Source organism: Chiloscyllium punctatum, chromosome 32 (genome assembly GCF_047496795.1).
Source record: "Chiloscyllium punctatum isolate Juve2018m chromosome 32, sChiPun1.3, whole genome shotgun sequence".
NCBI classification, from domain to species: domain Eukaryota; kingdom Metazoa; phylum Chordata; class Chondrichthyes; order Orectolobiformes; family Hemiscylliidae; genus Chiloscyllium; species Chiloscyllium punctatum.
Window position 1 is genome coordinate 64,368,755 of NC_092770.1, and position 22,714 is coordinate 64,391,468.

The 22,714-nt window shown below is 43.3% G+C and overlaps 1 protein-coding gene across 4 annotated transcripts in view; it reads left to right on the forward strand.

Annotated features, from left to right (window-relative positions):
- The first annotated feature begins 8,181 nt into the window (after positions 1-8,181).
- The window catches only part of pnpla8 (patatin-like phospholipase domain containing 8), a 78,904-nt gene continuing 64,371 nt past the window's right edge, over positions 8,182-22,714 (forward strand). For 2 of the 4 annotated variants that reach the window (XM_072552528.1, XM_072552531.1), the window contains exons 1-2: positions 8,182-8,364; positions 17,253-18,419. In XM_072552528.1, the coding sequence (XP_072408629.1) occupies positions 17,589-18,419 (831 nt within the window). In that variant the 5' untranslated portion in view covers positions 8,182-8,364; positions 17,253-17,588. Of the gene's footprint in view, positions 8,365-10,926; positions 10,950-17,252; positions 18,420-22,714 lie in introns of all 4 variants that reach the window. The other 2 variants (XM_072552529.1, XM_072552530.1) reach the window with 2 other exon arrangements.

Below are 22,714 nucleotides of genomic sequence, written 5' to 3' on the forward strand. Positions count from 1 at the left end.
GGTGCTCGGACCCGACATAGTGCACCAGTTGGAGGACGCTCAGGTGTGCGGTGGGATCCCGTCCGCGCTCACCCCGGCCCGGACGGAATTTCACATTGGCCCCAAGGTCCCGTACTTCCCGCGGGAGCCTGTGCCCCACAACCTGAGCCGCCTCCGGAATTTTAATTTTGTGTCTTTTAAGGATATAAAAAGGAAGGCCCTGTATCGACTGCTGCTGCACACCGTCCACCTCTTCTCCCTCATCCACGGTCCGGACACGCCTTGGCGTGCCCATTTGCCACCGGGCGGTGGGGATCCCCAGTGGAGGGCTCTCTACGTGGGAGTCCTCCCCCTTTCCCTTGGGATCTGGGGTGGAGGGTGCTGCACACAGCAGTCCCCTGCAACCGCAGATTGCGGTGGTTCACGGACTCACAGCCCAACTGCTTGTTCTGTGGCGCTGTGGAGTCCATGGACCATGTATATGTTGGGTGTGGGCGTTTGCACTCCCTTTTTGATTTTCTCAAAAACCTTCTCCTCTGCTTTTGGTTGCACTTCAGTCCCACGCTTCTGATCTTCGGGCACCTGGTACGGAGGAGGGAGGGCAGGTCCGAAGACCTCCTCGTGGGTCTGTTCCTGGGCCTGGCCAAACTGGCCATCAACAGGTCCAGGCAGCGGGCCGTGGAGGGGGTCATTAGGGCCGACTGCCTGCCCCTTTTCCGGGGTTACATTAGAGCCCGGGTGTCCTTGGAGAAGGAGCACGTGGTGTCCACCAACACCCTGGAGTCGTTCAGGGAGAGGTGGGCACCGCGGGGAGTGGAGTGCATTATTTCCCCATCCAACTCTATTTTGATTTAATCCCTACCCTCCCCTTCACTGTTTTGATCACACAGCATTGCCCTTTGATGTGAAGGGCATTGCTTGTCACTGGCCACTTGGGTGTTTTCCTATTTTCCTGGTGTTGGCAATTGAATAAAGATTCGTGCACTTTGTGTCTTTCACTGTGTCTCACAACTGCACACATACACCATCTGGGGAAAAAATAAGCACTACCGCAGTTGGGCGATAGTGTGGGGGTTTAAAAAAAAGAACAAGAATGTCTGATCACACAGCAAAAAAAAAATCAGGAGTTCTGTCCACTCTGAGAGCTAGCTCTGAGAAAGCTGGATCAGTGTCAATGACACTCCACGGGTAAATAAATGGTGAGTTGGTGACAGGATACCAGCCTCTATGGAGTCACTTCAATATCATTCCAGTCAGGATGATGGCTTGGCTTGGCTTGGAAATGGTGTACAGGTATGTACTAAGGCCCCTGTATCTCTGCTGCTAACGTTCTTCTCGGTGGTCAAGGTTATGTGTTTGGAAACTGCTGTTGAAAGAACATTGGTATTTATGTGTTGTGAATGTTACTGACCACTTATCAACCCAAGACTGAATGTTGTCTCAGTCTTGCTGCACACAGCTATGGATGCTTCAGTTTTTTGGCTGTTAACTCTCTACTCTACTCTCTGGTAGATCAAGTGGTTCATGCTTCCATTTACATTTTCAGTGAACATTAAAACTAAGCATTCTGCATGCTGTCTTCTGTACAAGCATCTAATAACATGTGTCCAAGACCTGTTTGTCAAGTAGACAATCTGCATTGCTGTGTTGATGTAAAGATGCTTGTTTTTGGAAAATAAATTAAATTATCTAATAATTTGAATGAAACGATTTATTATAAATGGCATTGAGGGCTCGTTATATGGGAAAAAATGAATTAAATTAAACTAATTGACTTACAATTACTTTGAGTAAACTGTATGACTGACTCAAAATCAATAAATATATTTAATTCAAAGTTGTTTATAAATTGGAAGATATTATATGTACAGATGTTGATGTGTGCAGCCTCTTTTTTGCTGGTCAGACTGTTAAATGAAAAATAGCCTTGTAGTTTGGATATACTGACCCTGTGGTGTTCTGCACCAATGCAGATCAGAATAGTGACATCCTCAGTGCCCAAATGAAGCCAACACAAAAGATAATTTGGCGATTTGTGGCGGATAGGTGTCAAAGCATTTCCAAGTCTTGTTCCTTTCTCATTTAATTTTAATCCTTTCTGCCATAACTCTCCACTTTTCAGATTAATCTCAAAGATTCAATTATTTGATTCAAAGAAGGGCAGGCTGTTCTGAACAATATTCCTCTGTCAATCTATTTCACTACGAAAAGGGTTAAGCTGCCATTCCTTCATTGTTGTCTGTTGGATCATGTTGGTGCAGAATTACTGCTGTGTTTATCCATTTTATAACAATTAGATAGATGAATAGAAAGGCAGATAGACAGAAGTTTACTGTTACCTGTATTTTTGAAAATATGTGGCCTCTTGCTTTTACAAATCAGCCACTGCCAAAGACTGGGGTCTGCCAAACAGCTGAGGACTGGGGAGCTGTCATAACTGCTGAGGACTGTGGGACTCTCGAAACTGTCGAGGACTAGGACCCTGCTGAAACTGCCAAGGACAGGGCCCACCAAAACTGCTGCACATCAGCTGCAGAAAGAAGAAAACATGAAAAGAGCAGTTGAAAGGGAGTGGATGGGCCAGGAGACCGAACAGCTGACCTGCTGTCTCTGTCATCCTTTTATTGCACTGTAAATGTGCATTGAGATTATTTTATATGACAAATTAAATTTTTTTTTTGCTCAGACAGGCCTCTGAAGAGTATGAGAAAGTGAAGACTACAGATGCTGGAGAGTCAGACTCGAAAAGTGTGGCGCTGGAAAAGCACAGTAGGTTAGACAGTATCTGAGAAGCAGAAGAATCGATGATTCGGACAGAAGGTGTACATCTGGAATGTGGAAGGGGAGCTGAGAGATAAATAGGAGGGTGGGGTAGGACTGAGGGAAAGGTAGCTGGGAAGGCAATAGGCAGGTACAGGTGGGAGGTAATGGTGATAGGTCAGAGGGGAGGGTGGAGCAGATAGATGGGAGGAGAGATGGACAGGTAGGACAGTTCAAGAGGGCAGTGCTGATTTGGAGGGTTGGATCTGGAATGACCTGGGGGGAAGGGAGATGAGGAATCTGGTGAAATTGACATTGATGCCGTGTGGTTGGAGTGTCCCAAGGCAGAAGATGAGGTGTTCTTCCTCCAGATGTCGGGTGGGTTGGATTTGGAGGTGGATATATTTGCTGAGAAGTATGTTGGTGGAAGAATATATTTGGTGAGTAATATGTTTCACTGCCTTTTGTATGACTGTGAAAAATGAATGACTTACAGCCATCAATAAAAGAAACCCAGCACTTTCTATCTTTGCTATTTGCATCACATTATGGTGTATCCAGGCAAGAAAAATTCATAAAAGTGCTAGTCCTCTCAAATCCCATGTTTGTTAGCACTCAGGAACCAGAGGTGATTTTGTTGGCTTAGGCACGACATGGGATAGAAAACATTATTGTGCTGAAAGAATTTTTGTATGATGAGGAATGTGCAGCCAAAAGACTAGCAGGTCACCATAAATAACTTTTCTTTGAGGGACAAAGATTCAGAGAAAGGTAAAGTAGCTGAAATCTTAAGATTTACCTTTATAAGGCTATGACTCAAATTCTTAAAACCACATCTCCCCAAGAAGGCCGGAGACAATACCCTGACAGCAGAGAGTTCTCAAGTAAAGAGAAAGATTTGTAGCAGACATCAACCACCGTTTTTCAAAAAAAAGGTCCAAGCAGTCTGCTCGTGCTATTAGGACTGCAGAAAGTGAGGACTGCAGATGCTGGAGATTAGAGCCAAGATTAGAGTGATGCTGGAAATGCACAGCAGGTCAGGCAGCATCCGAGGAGCAGGAATCATGAAGGGCTTTTGCCCGAAATGTCGATTTTCCTGCTCCTCAGATGCTGCCTGACCTGCTGTGTATTTCCAGCACCACTCTAATCCTGCTAGTGCTATTACCCCAGAACTAATAGGGAACTAGAAAATTTCCTGTCCAAGTCTGGATTCTTGCCAACTTTACCTGTGCAAACCATTTCTAAATATTCATTGATAGAAGCTATTGGACCTTTGGATTCTGACCTCAAGTTTTTAAATGCTTCAAGTACGAAAGTAAATCTTCAAGCAAGTAACAGAACTGCTAAGTTAATGGACTGAAATGTTTTTTTACCTTATAAATAACATTTATCTGTCCCTATCAATACTTTTATGTATATAATTATCTTTTCTCTGACCCTAAATTTAAATATTGTCTATGAATTTTATCTAATAACTGAATCACAATTGTCACTTAGTAACTTCAGCAATTGTTGCACCAAAAACTAATCTTTGATTAAATATTGGACCAGCTTGTAAGGGAGAATACTCCCTTACATCTCCAAAAGAATATTATAGATCTCTTACATTTGCCAGAGAGGGCAGTTAGGATCTCTATTAATGTGTCAATCAGAATATACTCCAACACTGCAACACTTTTGGCTGAGAGGTAAGATTTCAAGCACGGAACCCTAGTTGACACAGAAACACATATGGTGACTTGAAATAATTGACACTTAGCTAATAAAACTGATTGAGGTTAGGGCTAATGAATCAAATGCTCAAACTTAACATTTTATACATTAAATAAGATCAGAGCAGATACCAGTGAAAATTTGATATAGCTAGATTTTTAAATGGCAAATGAATTAAGACCAGGGTCATATGCTGAAACGTGAGATATTTTTTACATACACTGACAGCATTTATTTTTTCCTCACCATTGCTGCTGCAGATGGTAGCTGCTCCTGTCTGGAGATTTGCTGTTACGTAATGTCACAAGGTTAAAAATCACACAGCATCAGGTTATAATCAACAGGTTTATTTGGAAGCACCAGCTTTCGGAGTGCTGCTCCTTCACCTGATCAAAGAGCAGTGCTCCGAAAGTTAGTGCTTCAAAATAAACATGTTGGACAATAACCTGGTGTTGTACGATTTTTAACTTTGTAAATCCCAGTCCAATACCGGCACCTCCAAATCATGTAAGGTCACACTTGTCTGACATCAGTGTTGCACATCCATTGTAGCTCAATTGCAACTGTTCAGTAACATCCATCATCCAACTATGCCTTGTTCCACCAATCTTTGTGCTGCCCTCCACTCTCTAGAACAGATCTGAGGCTCCTAAATCCAGTCATCCTTGGGACTGATTCATTGAGTTATATAGAGCAGAAACAGACCCTGCCATCCAACTCATCCATGCCGACCAAATTTCGCAAACTAAACTAGTCCAATTTGCCAGCATTTGGCCCTTATGTCACTAAATCTTTTCTGTTCATCTACCTGTCCAAATGTCTTTTAAATGTAACTCTACCTGCATCTACCACTTCCTCTGGCCTTTTATTCCACATACGAACTCCCTCTGTGTAAAACAGTTGCCTCTCAGATCCCTTTTAAATCTTTCTCCTCTCACCTTAAAAATATGCCCCCTAGTTTTGAACTTCCCTATCCTAGAGAAAAGACCTTTGCAATTCCCAATATCTATGCCCCTCATGATTTTATATAAAGCTCTATACAGCCCTTCTATGCTCCAGTGTAGAAATCCCAGCTTATCTGGCCTATTTTTATAACTCATATTTATTTTATGTCACATGGTGGCACAATGATTAGCACTGCTACCTCACAGCACCAGGGACCCAGGTTCGATTCCAGCCTCGGGCGATTGTCTGTGTGGAGCTTGCACATCCTCTCCGTGTCTGTGAGTTTCCTCCAGGTGCTCCAGTTTCGTCCCACAATCCAAAGATGTGCAGGTCAGGTGGATTGGCTGCACTAAATTGCCCATAGTGTTAGGTGCATTAATCAGAGGTAAATGGGCTTGGGTGGGTTACTCTTCAGAAGGTCGGTGTGGACTTGTTGGGCCAAGTGTCCTGCTTCCACACTGTAGGGAATCTAATCTAAACTCAAACTGTCCAGTCCTGGTAAATCTTTACTGAACACTCTCGAGTTTTATAATATCCTTCCTATACCAGGGGTCCAGGACTGGACACAGTACTCCAAAAGTGGCCTCATCAATGTCCAGTACAACTTTAATATATCATCTCAGCTCCAGTACTCAGTGGTGTGAATAATCAAGGCAAGCATGTAAACACCTTCTTTGCCAAGTTAAGAATCATACAACACCAGGTTATAGTGCAGCAGGTTTATTTGGAAGCACTAGTTTTCGGAGTGTTGCTCCTTCATCAGGCGGTTGAGGAGTTAAAGATCGTAAGACAGAATTTATAACAAAAGTTTTCAGTGTGATGTAACTGAAATTATATGTTGAAAAAGACCTGGATTATTTGTTTAGTCTCTCATCTTTTAGAATGAACATATTGGTTTCAGTTCTTTCATATATAAATTGCAGAAATTTTTAAAAGTTAGATTCTCAAGTGAACTTTAACAATTTTTCAATATATAATTTCAGTTACATCTGAAACCTTTGCCCTCTACTTTTGGACTCCCTATCCTAGAAAAAAAGACCTTGCTTATTTACCCTATCCCTTCATAATTTTAGAAAGCTCTATAAGGTCACCCCTCAGTCTCCGACACTGCAGGGACAAATGCCCCAGCCTATTCAGCTTTTCCCTATAATGCAAACTATCCAGTCCTGGCAACACCCTTGTAAATCTTTTCTGCACCCTCTTGGGTTTAACAACATTCTTCCGATAGAACGGTGACCAGAATTGTACACAGTATTTTAGAAGTGGCCTCACCAATGTGTTAGAGATATGAACACTCTAGTACCTGACTCTGAAGGAGGCAGTACTAAAGTCAAGGACTGTTCACGTGTAAATAGAAGGTGACTTGGTGATGGATATCGGTCTCTGTGGAGTTATTTTCAATTATAGAGAACAAATTCTCCACCTGGTTACCATACAGACTGACTGTCCCACATAGAGGCATACAGCATGAAAACAGGTGCTTCGATCCAAACACTCTATGCCAAACATAATCCCAAAATAAACTGGTCCCACCTGTCTCTTCCAACCAATCAACATGGTGACCCACTCTCCCACACTCTTCACCTGGTTACTTTGGAGACTGACTGTTCCACACCTTCCACCTGGTCACCTTGGAGACTGATTCTCCCAGTCTTCACCTGGTCACCTTGGAGACTGATTCTCCCACAGTCTTCACCTGGTCACCTTGGAGACTGATTCTCCCAGTCTTCACCTGGTCACCTTGGAGACTGATTCTCCCACAGTCTTCACCTGGTCACCTTGGAGACTGATTCTCCCAGTCTTCACCTGGTCACCTTGGAGACTGATTCTCCCAGTCTTCACCTGGTCACCTTGGGGACTGATTCTCCCAGTCTTCACCTGGTCACCTTGGAGACTGATTCTCCCACAGTCTTCACCTGGTCACCTTGGAGACTGATTCTCCCACAGTCTTCACCTGGTCACCTTGGAGACTGACTCTCCCACAGTCTTCACCTGGTCACCTTGGAGACTGATTCTCCCAGTCTTCACCTGGTCACCTTGGGGACTGATTCTCCCACAGTCTTCACCTGGTCACCTTGGAGACTGATTCTCCCAGTCTTCACCTGGTCACCTTGGAGACTGATTCTCCCAGTCTTCACCTGGTCACCTTGGGGACTGATTCTCCCAGTCTTCACCTGGTCACCTTGGAGACTGATTCTCCCACAGTCTTCACCTGGTCACCTTGGAGACTGATTCTCCCACAGTCTTCACCTGGTCACCTTGGAGACTGACTCTCCCACAGTCTTCACCTGGTCACCTTGGAGACTGATTCTCCCAGTCTTCACCTGGTCACCTTGGGGACTGATTCTCCCACAGTCTTCACCTGGTCACCTTGGAGACTGATTCTCCCACAGTCTTCACCTGGTCACCTTGGAGACTGACTCTCCCAGTCTTCACCTGGTCACCTTGGAGACTGACTCTCCCACACCTTCCACCTGGTTACCTTGGAGACTGATTCTCCCAGTCTTCACCTGGTCACCTTGGAGACTGACTCTCCCACAGTCTTCACCTGGTCACCTTGGAGACTGATTCTCCCACAGTCATCACCTGGTCACCTTGGAGACTGACTCTCCCACACCTTCCACCTGGTTACCATGGCGACTGACCACCTTCATCCCTCCGCGCTGACGTCACAGCCAGCTGCTGGGCACGGCCGGCCTGAAGCCCGCCCCTCCTCCGTGTGATTGGAGGAGGCCGGTTGCTTCGGGCCAATAGGCGGGCGCGCTGGCGTGTGAGTGACAGGTTCGGCTGCAGGCCCAGGCCCAGGCCACGGAGCTCTGGCTGTCTCCAGCGGTAGGAGTTCGCTGCCTTGGGTCTGATTCGTGCGAGGAGGCCGCGGATCCCGCAGGGGAGGGGGAGAAGAGAAGCTGCGAAAGGCCGTCCGGTGGCGGCGGCCGCCATGATGTCGGGTGCGGCATTGCCAGGCAGGTAAGCCTTGTTCTCTCCGGCCTTTCCCGGAGGGTTTAGTCCGCGGGCCCGAGCAGGCAGGGGGGTGGGGACTTGCTGCGCCTCGCCCTCTCCTGTTCCCTGCAGCGTCCCCGAGCCACTTCGGTCCACGCCGACCCAAATTAATCCAGAACCATTTGGCGGCACTTGGCCCGTATCCCTCTGAACCCTTCCTATTCACACACCCATCCAGAAGCCTTTTTAAATGTTGTAATTGTACCGGCCTCCACCACTCCCTCTGGCAGCTCAGTCCATACACGCACCACCCTCTGTGTGGGAAAAGTTGACACTGAGTGTCGGTGGAGCTGTGGACAGGGCGGAAGGATGTTGCAGGTTACGGAGGGACGTGGATGAACTGCAGAGCTGGGCTGAGAGGTGGCAAATGGAGTTTAATGTGGAAAAAGTGTGAGGTGATTCACTTTGGAAGGAGCAACAGGAATAAAGACAACTGGGCTATTGGTAAGATTCTTGGTTGTGTAAGTGAGCAGAGATCTCAGTGCACGGATCCCTTATACTTGCCACTCAGGTTGATTCGGGTTGTTAAGAATTTGTACGATGTGTTAGCTTTTATTGGTAGAGGGATTGAGGTTTGGAGCCATGAGGTCATGTTGCAGCTCTACAAACCTCTGGTGTGGCTGCACTTGGAGTATTGTGTACAGTTCTGGTCGGTGCATTATAGGTACAATGTGGAAGCATTAGAAAGGGTTCAGAGGAGACTTACCAGAATGTTGTCTGGTATGGAGGGAAGGTCTTATGAGGAAAGGCTGAGGGACTTGAGGCTGTTTTGTTAAAGAGAAGATGGTTGAGAGGTGACTTAATTGAAACACACAAAATAGTCAGAGGAGTAGATAGAGTGGATAGTGAGAGTCTTTTTCCTCAGATGGTGATGGCTAGCATGAGTTAAATTGAGGAGTGTTAGATATAGGACAGATGTCAGATGTAGTTTCTTTACTCAGAGTAGTAGGAGCATGGAACACATGCCTGTAACAGTAGTAGACTTGCCAACTTTTAAGGGCATTTTAAATGGTCATTGGATAAACCGTATAGAGTCATAGAGATGTACAGCATGGAAACAGACCCTTCGGTCCAAACCGTCCATGCTGACCTGATATCCCAACCCAATCTAGTCCCACCTTCTAACCATTCTTCTAAACTCCAGTGGGTACAGGTGAATTCAAACTCTCCTCATAAGAGAATCATTCCCTAGCTGAGGTATCTGAGTGAATCCTGTCTTGTCTGTGTCCAGATTCTGTATAGCCTGACATTTATTAAGGGGCTAACACTGTTCATAGTATCCCAGGTGCAATCTTATATAGCTTTAGCAAGGTCTCCCTCTTCTGATGCTCCGTTCCCTTTGAAATAAAGAGCAACATTTCATTTGCCTTCCCTATGACCCACTGAACTCATGCCAACTTTTTGTGAAAGTACTGTACACAGTTCTGGTCACCCTGCTATAGGAAGGGTATTGTTAAATTGAAGAGGGTTCTAAAAAGATTTACTGGGATTTTGCTGGGACTGGAAGGTTTGAGTTCTAGAGAGAGGCTAGATAGGCTGTGATGTTTTTCATTGGAGTGCTGGATATTGAGTGGTGACCATAGAGGTTTATAAAATCTTGAGGGAACATAGATAAGGTGAATAACAAAGATCTTTTCCCTAAGGTGGGGGAGTTGAAAACTAGGGGACATATTTTTCAAATGAGAGGAGAAAGATTTAAAAGGGACCAGAGCAGCAATGTTTTCAGAGAGGGTGGTGCGTATATGGAATGAGTTGCCAGAGAAAGTGGTAGGTGCAGCTACATTTAGAATATATGCAAGACATTTGGACAGGTTCATGAACAGGAAGGGTTTACAGGGATATGGGCTAAATGCAGACAAGTAGGACTAGTTTGGGAAAGTTGGGAAGAGTTGGATAGAAAGGTCTGTTTCCATGCTGTATGATTCTATCGTCCCTCTGTGCTGCAACTTTGAGGTCTTCTTGCACTTAAGTAATATTCAGCTCATCTGTTCTTCCTGCCAAAATAATAATCTCATATTTTCCCACATATTCCAACTGTCAGGTTTTTGCCAAATCGCTTAATCTGTCCATAGCCCCCTGCAGACTTTGTACGTCATCCTCACCACTTGACTTCCAACCTTTTTGTGTCATCCATAAACTTGGCTATAGTGTATTCACTTTCCTCATCCAAATCATTTATATATCGTAAATAACGTTTGCACTAGCACCAAACCCCACAATACCCTACTCCTTGCATGTTGCCATCTTGAACGTGCCTGCCGATATCAACTCTCTTTGATTAGTTAGCCAATCCTCCAACCATGCTAATATACAACTCCTATAACCAGAGGCTCTTATCTCATCAAATAGCCTCGATGTGTTTATTCAAATGCCTCTTGAAAATCCATTTGGAAATGAAAACAAACTTTAATTCTTGGTATTCAGACTTTTGCCCTGGCCACAGCATAGAAATGACTTTGATTAAAGTCACACATGATATCTTCTATGACTCATACATTGTCACAACTTATCATTTTCTTTGCTTTGCAGCATTTGACAACTGGTGAGGCCAGGTAAGATCTCATTTGGCCTTCCATACATGCAGGCCTCAGAAATTAACCTTAGTGGTTTCCATACCTCCATGACACCCTGCTGTTCCTAAAACACCAATCAGCCCTGTACCCCACCCACCAACCAACCAACCACCCACATCCTCCTTTGGTTTGGGAGGGGTGTTAAGAACCATCCTATGTCCTAACTATTACAATTGTTAGTCTGGTTTAGCCAAAAATAAATTAAGGGAACTCTGCTTTGCTTTGCTTTTTGTAAGTTTTTGAAAATTACTTCTGTTTTTGGGATCATGTTTCAAAGGTGTATCATAAATATTATTGGAAAATCAATGAACAACAAGAATACTTCTAGCCTTCATATGAATGTACTATATATTTGACATGTTTACTCTCATGTGATAACTTTGGGCATGCACAGTATAATAAAGATATGGAGTTTTTATCATATTACCCTATTATATCAGAGGTGGCCCCTTACTGTACAGAGGTTCATTCCCAAGAAAAGAAAGATTAACCGGGGAGGGATTAGACAACCTTGGCTGACAAAGGAAGTCAGGAAATGTATTAAAGAAAAAGAGAGATCCTATAAAGTGGCTAAGAACAGTGGGAAATCAGAAGATTGGGAAGGATACAAAAGCAAACAGAGGATAACAAAGAGTGTAATAAGAAATGAGAGGATCAAATATGAAGGTAGGCTAGCCAGTAATATTAGAAATAATAGTAAAAGTTTCTTTCAGTACATAAGAAACAAACGACAGGCAAAAGTAGACATTGGGCCACTTCAAACTGATGCAGGGAGCCTAGTGATGGGAGATAAGGAAATAGCAGGAGAACTTAACAAGTACTTTGCGTCAGTTTTCACAGTGGAAGACATGAGTAATATCCCAAAAATTAAAGGGTGTCACGGGGCTGAGTTGAGTATGGTTGCCATTACGAAAGAGATAGTGCTAGAAAAGTTAAAAAGTCTTAAAATTGATAAATCTCCTGGCCCCGATGGGATACACCCTAGAGTTCTGAGAGAGGTTGCTGAGGAAATAGCAGAGGCATTGGTTGAGATCTTTCAAGAGTCACTGGAGTCAGGAAAGGTCCCGGATGATTGGAAGATGGCTGTAGTAACCCCCTTGTTCAAGAAAGGATCAAGGCAAAAGATGGCCAATCAGCTTAACCTCGGTTGTTGGTAAAATTCTAGAATCCATCATTAAGGATGAGGTTTCTAATTCTTGGAAGAGCAGAGTCTGATTAGAACAAGTCAACATGGATTTAGTAAAGGGAGGTCATGCCTAACAAACCTGTTGGAATTTTTTGAAGAGGTAACAAGTAGGTTAGACCAGGGGAACCCAGTGGATGTGGTCTATCTGGACTTTCAAAAGGCCTTTGATAAGGTGCCACACGGGAGGCTGCTGAGCAAGGTGAGGGCCCATGGTGTTCGAGGTGAGCTGCTGGGATGGATTGAGGATTGGCTATCTAGCAGAAGGCAGAGAGTTGGGATAAAAGGTTCTTTTTCAGAATGGCAGCCGGTGACGAGCGGTGTCCCGCAGGGTTCGGTGCTGGGGCCACAGCTGTTCGCATTATATATTAATGATTTGGATGAGGGAACCGGGGGCATTCTAGCGAAGTTTGCCGATGATACGAAGTTAGGTGGACAGGCAGGTAGTACTGAGGAAGTGGGGAGGCTACAGAAGGATCTAGACAGGTTGGGAGAGTGGTCCAGGAAATGGCTGATGGAATTTAACGTGAGCAAGTGCGAGGTCTTGCACTTTGGCAAAAAGAATAAAAGCATGGACTACTTTCTAAATGGTGAGAAACTTAATAAAGCCAAAGCACAAAGGGATCTGGGAGTGCTAGTCGAGTATTCTCTAAAGGTAAACATGCAGGTTGAGTCTGTGATTAAGAAAGCGAATGCAATGTTGTCTCTTATCTCAAGAGGGTTGGAATATAAAAGCAGAGATGTACTACTAAGACTTTATAAAGCTCTGGTTAGGCCCCATTTGGAGTACTGTGTCCAGTTTTGGTCCCCACACCTCAGGAAGGACATACTGGCACTGGAACGTGTCCAGCGGAGATTCACACGGATGATCCCTGGAATGACAGGTCTAGCATATGAGGAACGGCTGAGGATACTGGGATTGTATTCGTTGGAGTTTAGAAGATTAAGGGGAGATCTAATAGAGACGTACAAAATAATACATGGCTTTGAAAAGGTGGATGCTAGAAAATTGTTTCTGTTAGACGAGGAGACTAGGACCCGTGGACACAGCCTTAGAATTAGAGGGGGTCATTTCAGAACGGAAATGCGGAGACATTTCTTCAGCCAGAGAGTGGTGGGCCTGTGGAATTCATTGCCACGGAGTGCAGTGGAAGCCGGGACGCTAAATGTCTTCAAGGCCGAGATTGATAGATTCTTGTTGTCTAGAGGAATTAAGGGCTACGGGGAGAACGCTGGCAAGTGGAGCTGAAATGCGCATCAGCCATGATTGAATGGCGGAGTGGACTCGATGGGCCGAATGGCCTTACTTCCACTCCTATGTCTTATGGTCTTATGGTCTTAAGGTGGCCCCTTATTGAAGAGTACTGAATCTGTGGCAGGTGAAGATGATAGCCTTGCTCATCCCAATGTTTAACAGGCAAAAATTATTTAAGACTAGACGTCAGCAAAGTAGCTTAAAAATTTCAGAAGCCATGGTGGAAAATGGACTAGGCTGTTACTGGAAAATATCAAAGCTAATGTCTGTGGATGTTGGTTTGGACGAGACGCATGGAAGTGAAGGATGGATCCTAGAATTATTCTGAATGTGATGTTAAAGAAATGCTTTGACTACAATCTGTTGATACGTGAGTGCATCTGTATTCTGAATTTGTTTTGCCTCCTACAGTCAGATTCCATAGAACTTAGTTTACTACAGTACAATCAAGCATATGCTACATTGAATGTTTATCTCCATATTCACAAAAAAAGTTGATATGAATTATAAATCTCTGATTATGTCATTTGACTTACAATTTAAATTTTATTGACAATTTGACTGGATTCAAGATTAATCTCTTGAAAAGGCAGCATTTTGGTTGGCCTTTATAAACACTGGAACTTTGTTCTATATTTCACTGAATGCAATTTTATGACCGCATCAAACAAAAACAGAAATTGCTGGAGAAACTCAACAGGTCTGGCGGCAGCAGCTGTGGAGAGAAAACAGAGTTAATGCTTCCAGTCCAGTGACCCATCAGAACTAGATGTCTTTCAACTGGGAATGTTAACTCTGTTATCTTTCCACAGATGCTGCCAGACATGATGGGTTTCTCCAGTGATTTCTGTTTTAGTTCGTTTCAGATCTTCAGCATCCCCAATTTTTTTTTTCTTTTGTTATTATAGCATCTCTTATTCAAGTACTAGCATTCAATGAAACAGGTTTAAATTGTTCATAGGTCTTGAGATAGCCTGGTGAGTAGTTTTTCATTTAGTGGAATAGTCCACCATCCGGTTCAAGGTTACAGATTGACTTAGCAGTTAATGTTTGCCTGAATCAGGGGGCAGCAGTTGAGGCACAATTGATTTCAGTTTCCGTTTGATCTCAGGAGGGTGAAGTTCACTGGAACAGCTTGCTGCCAGCATAAGCAGGTTTTTAATCAGTTTTCTGGCTGGGATAGATTAGGACCTCGCCTATCATGGGGATGCAGAATTGTAGGTTGGATCTGTCGTCAGGCAGTGAGAACCCAAGAAAACGAAAATGATACTTGATTCTGCTACCTCTTGTGCTGATCACTCAAGATGTACAGTGACTCACGAAGGGATCGGTCACACCCTAGCAGAATTTTCTGAGAATGATTCATGCTCTTGGATTCATAGCTTCCAGCAATTGAAAGGGACAAGTCTTAAAGTGAGGGAATTTTTAAAAAAACTTATCCCAAACATTTATTACTTTGCAAGCATTACTGCAGACCTGTTCCCTCCAGAATTCCTGTTTAACGTTCAACATCATTAAAGTCACTGTGCTATTTCCCTTGTTTGAGGAGCACGAGATATATGTCTGAAACATGAACTAAACATGTTGGAAATGGTCTGAAAAGATGAACCATGGTTTCCCTTTGGGGTGGTCATCCATTCAGAGTTTCAAGTTGTTCTGTTCAGTGACCTGTTTTGAATTGCAAGCATTTTCTGTTATTGCATTCAGTACTCTATTATTTATAGCTTTGCTTCGGACCCATACTTGTATATTTGTTCTGTTCAGCATTAGGAATATGGGGAGCAGAGCGCATCATCTCAATGCAGACCAGAACCTCAGATTGGTTTCATTTAAGTTTTAGTGCTTTTGTAGAAGTAAAAGCAAGGTTGCCATCGTCCCAGAGGATTATAGGGGCGTGCTGTCATTTGAGAGGGAGATGACTCGTGGTGGTTTAAACTCAGGTGAGGGGAGAGGTGGAGAAGGAGAGTCTCCGGTCTCAACCGGTACAGGAATTGAGCCCATGCTTTTGGCATTACTCTGCATTGTAAATCAGCCCTCCAGCCAACTGTGCTAACCAGTTAGTTGAAATAATCATTTAACAATCTTCTCATGACCATCTGTATCAGTGCAAAGATCATTCAATGTGTCCTTCATAGAGTAAGGACTGCTCAGAGTGCTCTCTCAACAAACAAGTTACAAGCTTGGTATTCACAGCTCAAGAAAAGGTACACAAAAAGAACTTTGTATATCAAGCACATGCTAGTGGAGATGTTATTGGCAGTGCTGATTATATGCATTCTGAACCTGTACTATGGTATAAGATTAGATTCCCTACATTGTGGAAACAGGCCCTTCGGCCCAACAAGTTCACACCGACCCTCCGATGAGTAATCCACCCAGTCCCTGACGAGCCAGGTTTGGACTTTGAAAATGGAAATCCAGCTGAGGCTGTTCTTCAGCACTAATTTTGGAAGTTTCTGATGTTAACGAATAATATTCAAGAGCCCAGTTGAAATTAGTTTTGTTGAGTAACTGAAGCTGTAAAAACAAAGTGTCCTAGCTCTCAACCAGTAAAAAATATAACTCGACCAAAGAAAAATATGTATTGCATGTAAGAATGTTAGCATAGTTCAAACAAGCTGATTTGTAATGGCCACTTTTTAAGAACAAAAAATGCATTCCTTAATTTATCATCGAACAAGTGGTACACGCCATCATTAACAGCAGTTCAACTCTCTCTAGTTTCTTCAGTGACCAATCATCAACTAATGTTTTGTTCTTGAGGATTGTCACACTGAGTTACAAAATGTCCTTCCACAAAGAAGGACATCAGCAGTCCTCTGCCGAAGACTGAAATTACTTAATACTGTGTCGTGAGAGTTGAGTTCACCAATGATGCGAAGGGTAGTGATGACCAGTGTCTTTCAGTAGGGAAAACCCCTGCATTGCCTCTGCAATTTCAGTGAAGCAGTGTATGTAATTCTTGTGCCATTGTGAGTGAGATCAGACATTACAATTAAAGCTAATTTCAGCTCAACGGCACAAATTTCAAATGTCTTCATATGGACTTTACCCAGTGGTGAGAGCATTTTGAGTATTTTTTTTTAAACCTGGGTATGTACTGACTTGAAAGGGTTCAGAAAAGATTTACAAGGATGTTGCCAGGGTTGGTGGATTTGAGCTATAGGGAGAGGCTAAACAGGCTGGTGCTGTTTTCCCAGGAGTGTCAGAGGCTGAGGGGTGACCTTATCACGGTTTACGAAATTGAGGGGCATGGATAGGGTAAATAGGCAAAGTCATTTCCCTGGGGTTGGGGAGTCCAGAACTACAGGGCATAGGTTTAGGGTGAAATGGGAAAGATGTAAAGGAGACTTACGGGGCAACGTTTTCACACAGAGGGTGGTCCGTGTATGGATTGAGCTACCAGAGAATGTGGTGGTGGTTGGTACATTTGCAACATTTAAGGGGCATTTGTTTGGGTATATGAATAGGAAGGGTTTGGAGGGAAATGGGCCAGGCGCTGGCAGGTGGGATTAAATTGGGTTGGGATACCTGGTCGGCGTGGACGGGTTGGCTTGATGCTGTACATCTCTATGACTCTGACTTGTGAGATCTTATTCTTTTTCCCTTATTGGTGCCAGCACGCTAAGTAACTCCAGTTATAGTGCTGAATGTCCGCTCACACGGTGTAATCCCTCTTACAACACAACCTGAAAGCAGTGATCCATGTGATTATTTTTCTGTAATTACAGTTCGTTTTAAATTCAGAGAATTTGCAGTTTCATTAAAGCAGTTTTGTAGAGATCATTCTCGTTTCTAAAAAAAATTGTCATCATCCACAACTGTTCTTTGTTTTATTTTGCAGAAACGGAGCACAAGACCAGGTGACGTACAAAACCCAGGATCACTGTGGAGTGTATGAAGTCCTGCAGCCTCCCAGTTATGCCTGAGTTTGAATTTTGAAAAACCTAAGTCGATAGATCACTTGATAGGTAATTCACACATTCGGACCATTTCATCGAAATAGAAACTACACAGATAAAAAGGGCCCAAGCAATTCTCGTGCACATTCACTGAAAATGAAAGAAAGCGGCATAGCACTTAATAGGCAACTAGTTTAAAAGCACAGACTTCATTTATTTTCCTGCACTGCACAACAGAGTACCTCTCCTCCAAAGGGTATAGCACCCTGAGGCATCGCATGTCGCGAATCAAGAGCACTTTAGACTCTGTGTCGAAAGCCGTCAGTAGCACGCACACTGAGCTAATTGGAAAACTTGTACGATTGAAACCAACTCTAAATATCTCAGAGAAAGTTTCAGAAACTCGGATAGGGGTGCCTTGTGAAAGTTCAAGGAAAGAAACTACTTCTAAGCCTGGTAAAGTTGAGGATGCTTCGGATCTGAACCGGCTAATAGAGAATACCGTCCACTCAGTTTCCACACCTATTTGCCTGGAATCTGAAGATAATTCAAAGGACCCATCCAGTAACTGTGTGATTGATAAAGAGAATGATGGACGATCAGGTCTTTTCCACATCAGCTATATTGCTACAAATTTTGGAGAAACATATAACTTTTTGGCAAACCATATCAACAATTATTTTGGGAACACAAGGCAAGTAGATACAGACAAGCAAGATAAACTTCCTTCATGTGACTCTGGGATTGGGACAGATCTGACATGGACAGCATCTTTTAAATCAAAAGTCGATAAATCAGTCAAGCAAAAGATTGATCATTTAAATACTTGCTGTGTTCATACCGATGTGCTTGGCGAATCTCCAACTCCATCTGCAAAAAAGAGTTTTGCTAACTTACTTTCATACCCAACAAACAGTGTCCAAGCATTTGTGGATACGTGCTTTGGCAGTTTTGCCCCCAAGCTGCGTGTTGAAATGAAGGAGAATTCTGAAGTCAAGAATAAAAAGCAGAAGGATGTAAGTGCAGGTAAAGATGTGGAGCAAACTATTGAGAAAGAAACCAAGCCAATGGATGATAAAGCCAAGCACCTGAATCTTCAGCGAGAAAAGGTAAAGCTCTGAAGTTGCTTCAATGATTTCTTTATCTTGGGTAAATTAATAATGAAGAGTAAAGGTTGTCCTCTCTTTACTGTCACTTCGCTGTTATTTTGAATTCCAGTTTTCTTGTTTTCCATTTTTCTTGCTATACTTTTTAATCTTTAACAATTTTAGCATGAAAATTGAATTTGTTATCCTACTCACATTGTTTTATCATGATTTGTGAACTGAAATGTAAAGGTAATGATTACAGATTACACAACAGACTACACAAATACAGACAAGAAATTGCTCACCAAAAATCGTTAATTTCAAAAACCACCAATCAGGAATGGACCCGGACCAAAGGACAGAACAGGACCACACACCGCAAAAAAAAAAGGCACTAAAAGAAAAAATGGCCAAACTAACACACAACAGAGAGAACACCATAACACCTGGGTTAGAAACTTCTCCCACAGACACGGAAAGAACAATACTGGCCAAGGGACTCAACTACAACCACAGGGACGCCAAGACAGCAGACTTCCTAGCAGCACTAGAATGCAAATGCAGGAACAATGGACTGACAGAAAAGACACACCAAACAGTGAGACAAAGTATCGTACCCCTGATAACAAGGAAAAGACAAACACATAACCTCAAGACGAAGGAGAGGGAAGCACTAAGAAACAATAAGAACATAATCATACCACCAGCAGACAAAGGCAGAATGACGGTCATCCTGGATAAAGCAGAGTATGTCCAAAAAGCACAACAACTACTTGCAGATACCAACACCTACCAAAAGAGGGAGTTTGACCCCACCCCACAGCTCACCAATAGGATAAACAACACACTGAGGAACCTACAAAAAAATGGACAGATAACCAGGTTTGACCTACAGAGAATGAAACCTGAAAGCAACACCACTCCCAGATTCTATGGACTACCTAAAGTGCACAAACCAGACATCCCACTCAGACCCATAGTATCACTACCAGGGACACCATCACACAAACTGGCTAAAGAACTACAGCAGAAACTGAAACACCTGATCAGCGGATCCAGACACTCTGTACAGTCAACACAGAAATTCTTGGACATCATCAGAAATATACACATAGACAAGAAACAAACCATGGTCTCATTCGATGTAACGGCACCGTTCACCTCTATCGACAAAACCCTAGCCAGAGAAACAATAGCCAACCTGCTGGACATATAGAACAGACAACATGACAGGGAACATATCAACAAAGACAGCATACTCAAACTACTGGACCAGTGCCTCACAACACACTCCACATTCAACAACCAAATATATGAACAAATCAATGGCGCACCCATGGGCTCACCCATCTCTGGACTCATAGCAGAAGCTGTAATGCAAAGATTAGAACAAGCAGTCTTGCCGCAAATTCAACCCAAATTCGGGTGAGATATATGGATGACACCTTTTGTAATAATTAAAAACACCAGAAATAGAGAACGCGCACCGGATCATCAATGCCACACTCACAGGAATCTGATTCACCAGAGAGGAAGAAAAGGACAACCAACTCCCATTCCTAGACGTCATGGTACAGAGAACACCGAATGGAGAATTCACCACTCAGACCAAGTCCTAAACTACGAAAGCAACCACCCCAACACACACAAAAGAAGTTGCATCAAGACACTGTTCAAAAGGGCCACAAGACACTGCAGTACACCAGAACTGCAAAAAGAGGAAGAAGAACACCTCTACAATGTATTCGTCAAAAACTAATACCCCCGCAATTTCATCAACAGATGCCTAAGGGAAAGACAACGGAATGAGGACATGTCACAACCCAAAGGACTAGCCAGTTTACCATACATCAAGAACATTTCTGAACTGACAGCCAGACTACTACGACCACTAGGAATCATAGCAGCACACAAACCAACAGCCACTCTCAGACAACAACTCACTAGGACAAAGGACCCAATACCCAGCATGAGCAAAACCAATGTAGTGTACAAAATCCCATACAAGGACTGCACAAAACACTACATCGGACAAACAGGAAGACAGCTAACGATCCGCATCCATGAACACCAACTAGCCATAAAAAGACACGACCAGCTATCCTTAGTAGCCACACACGCGGATGACAAGCAACATGAGTTTGACTGGGACAACACTACTATTATAGGACAAGCCAAACAGAGAACAGCCAGGGAATTCCTAGAGGCATGGCACTCATCCACAGATTCAATCAACAAGCACATCGACCTGGACCCAATATACCGACCACTGCAGCGGGCAGCTGGAACTGACAACCGGAAGCGGCAGATTCAAACCACTACAAATGCCGGAGGAAAGATCACAGAAGCGCTTCACAGGAGGTTCCCAAGCACTGAGGATGTCACCTAGACAGGGGACGAAACGTCTGCACCACAAATTCCCAGCTCGGCCAACAGAACCTCAACAACGAGCACCCGAGCTACAAATCTTCGCACAAAATTTGAAATGTAAAGACTTGTTCATTGAATCACTGACTTTTTTGCTCAGTCAATCTCTATTTGCAGAGTAAATGTTTGGAATAGCTAAATACAGTTGTCACATAAATCAGATGGGCTCTGTTGCTGTAATATAATTGCCACAAAAACATAGATGATTCTCTGAGGCAAACAGTTGGAATATAGAAACAGGTGCAATTTCTGCTTGTCTTACTGGGGTGTCCACCCTTTCAGTTTGCATGAACGTTATCGATTTATCTAATACTCATGATCTCTGAGACGCATGCTGCCAGAAGCAAATAAGGGCTGTGTTGGCTGTTTAGTCATCATTCTTGCTCTGATGGACAGGTGCCCATCTACTTACCGTACAGTTTCACTTACTTCTCAACTTGGGATGCCAGATGTATTATTCTGTAATCACCCTCCATTCCAGAAAGAACATAATTTCCTACCACTACGCCCTCTTGGTAACCCCCACCCCATAAAGTTTAACCATGCTTTGGAAGTCTGATATAATGTCAGTTTATGCGCCCAAAGTTTGATGATCGCATGGAGGATTCAAGGCTCTTGATTTTGAAAAATTATCTGGGTGAGTCAATCTGCGCCTAGTTCAGCATTTTGAAAGTTTTCTTTTCGTGAAAAGCTGACCATGTGAAAAAAGGGCATTTGGTCTGCTGAGTCCACGCTGACCCTCTGAAAAGCATTCCCCCATCCTCTCTCTGTAACCCTGCATTTTTCATAGCTAATCCACTCAACCTACGCATCCCTAGACACTATGGGCAATTTAGCATGGCCAGTGTACCCAGTCTGCATATCTTTGGACCATGGAAGGAAACTGGAGCACTGGGTGGAAATCCTGGCAGACACAGGGAGAATGTGCAACCACAACAGAAGATCGCCCAAGGTTGGAATAGAGTCCAGGTCGCTGGTGCTGGGGGGTAGCAGTGCTAGCCACTGTGCCGCACTTTGTCATTTTTTAAATCTATTATTTTGATCAATCTTGCATTAACTTTATTCTTTGCAAAGTAACGGCAAGTAGTCCATTCTGGCAATAGAATTATACACTTCTGTGGCACCAATGATCATTGTATCAAAGAAGCATTTATTTCAGTGCTGCATTCACTGTAAAAAGAATTTAATAACTGTTATCTCACATCAGCCTTTAAATTTCATCTCCTGAATGGTACTGCTCCTGTGGTTGCTTGAGAGAGAGAGAGAGAGAGAAGATTTTGCGTATTTACGCTAATGAATGAAATATATGAAATCTGTATTTGCACCAGTAAATGTTTTAAATAACTAAATTCTACTGTCAGATAAATCCAATCGCTTTTATCGTAGTACCATACATCCAGAGCCAAGACCAATTTAAATTTTATTTGATTACCAACGAAGTTTATCTGTAACATGATTTCATTCCTTTGATTTCACCTTCTGCTTTATATTGGACTTCTGTATAATTGTTGTTTGGATTGATTTAATAAATATTCTGAGCTCATTTCAGACAATGCAACCCACTGAATTGTAAGGTTGCAGATTAGAGCTTGTGATCTTGTTAATCAATTTGAAGAGAAAACTAAAGGTACATTAAGCACTGTATTAGTGGAGAAATCCAGGAATCTGCTTGAGAGGGTAATTTTTCTAATCTGAATAATTCTATTCTGTTCAGACATTTATAACACACCTGGTGCAGAGGTATGTCCATTACTACTGTGTTACAAGACGAAGTAAAGTGGACACCGAGGTGAGGGTTGGAAGGGTGGTGGGGGAAGGGGGAAGGGGAGATGGAGGTTGGTGCCAGTGATGCTGGGGTGACAGTCTAAGAGGCAGTGCTCCTGGAGCAG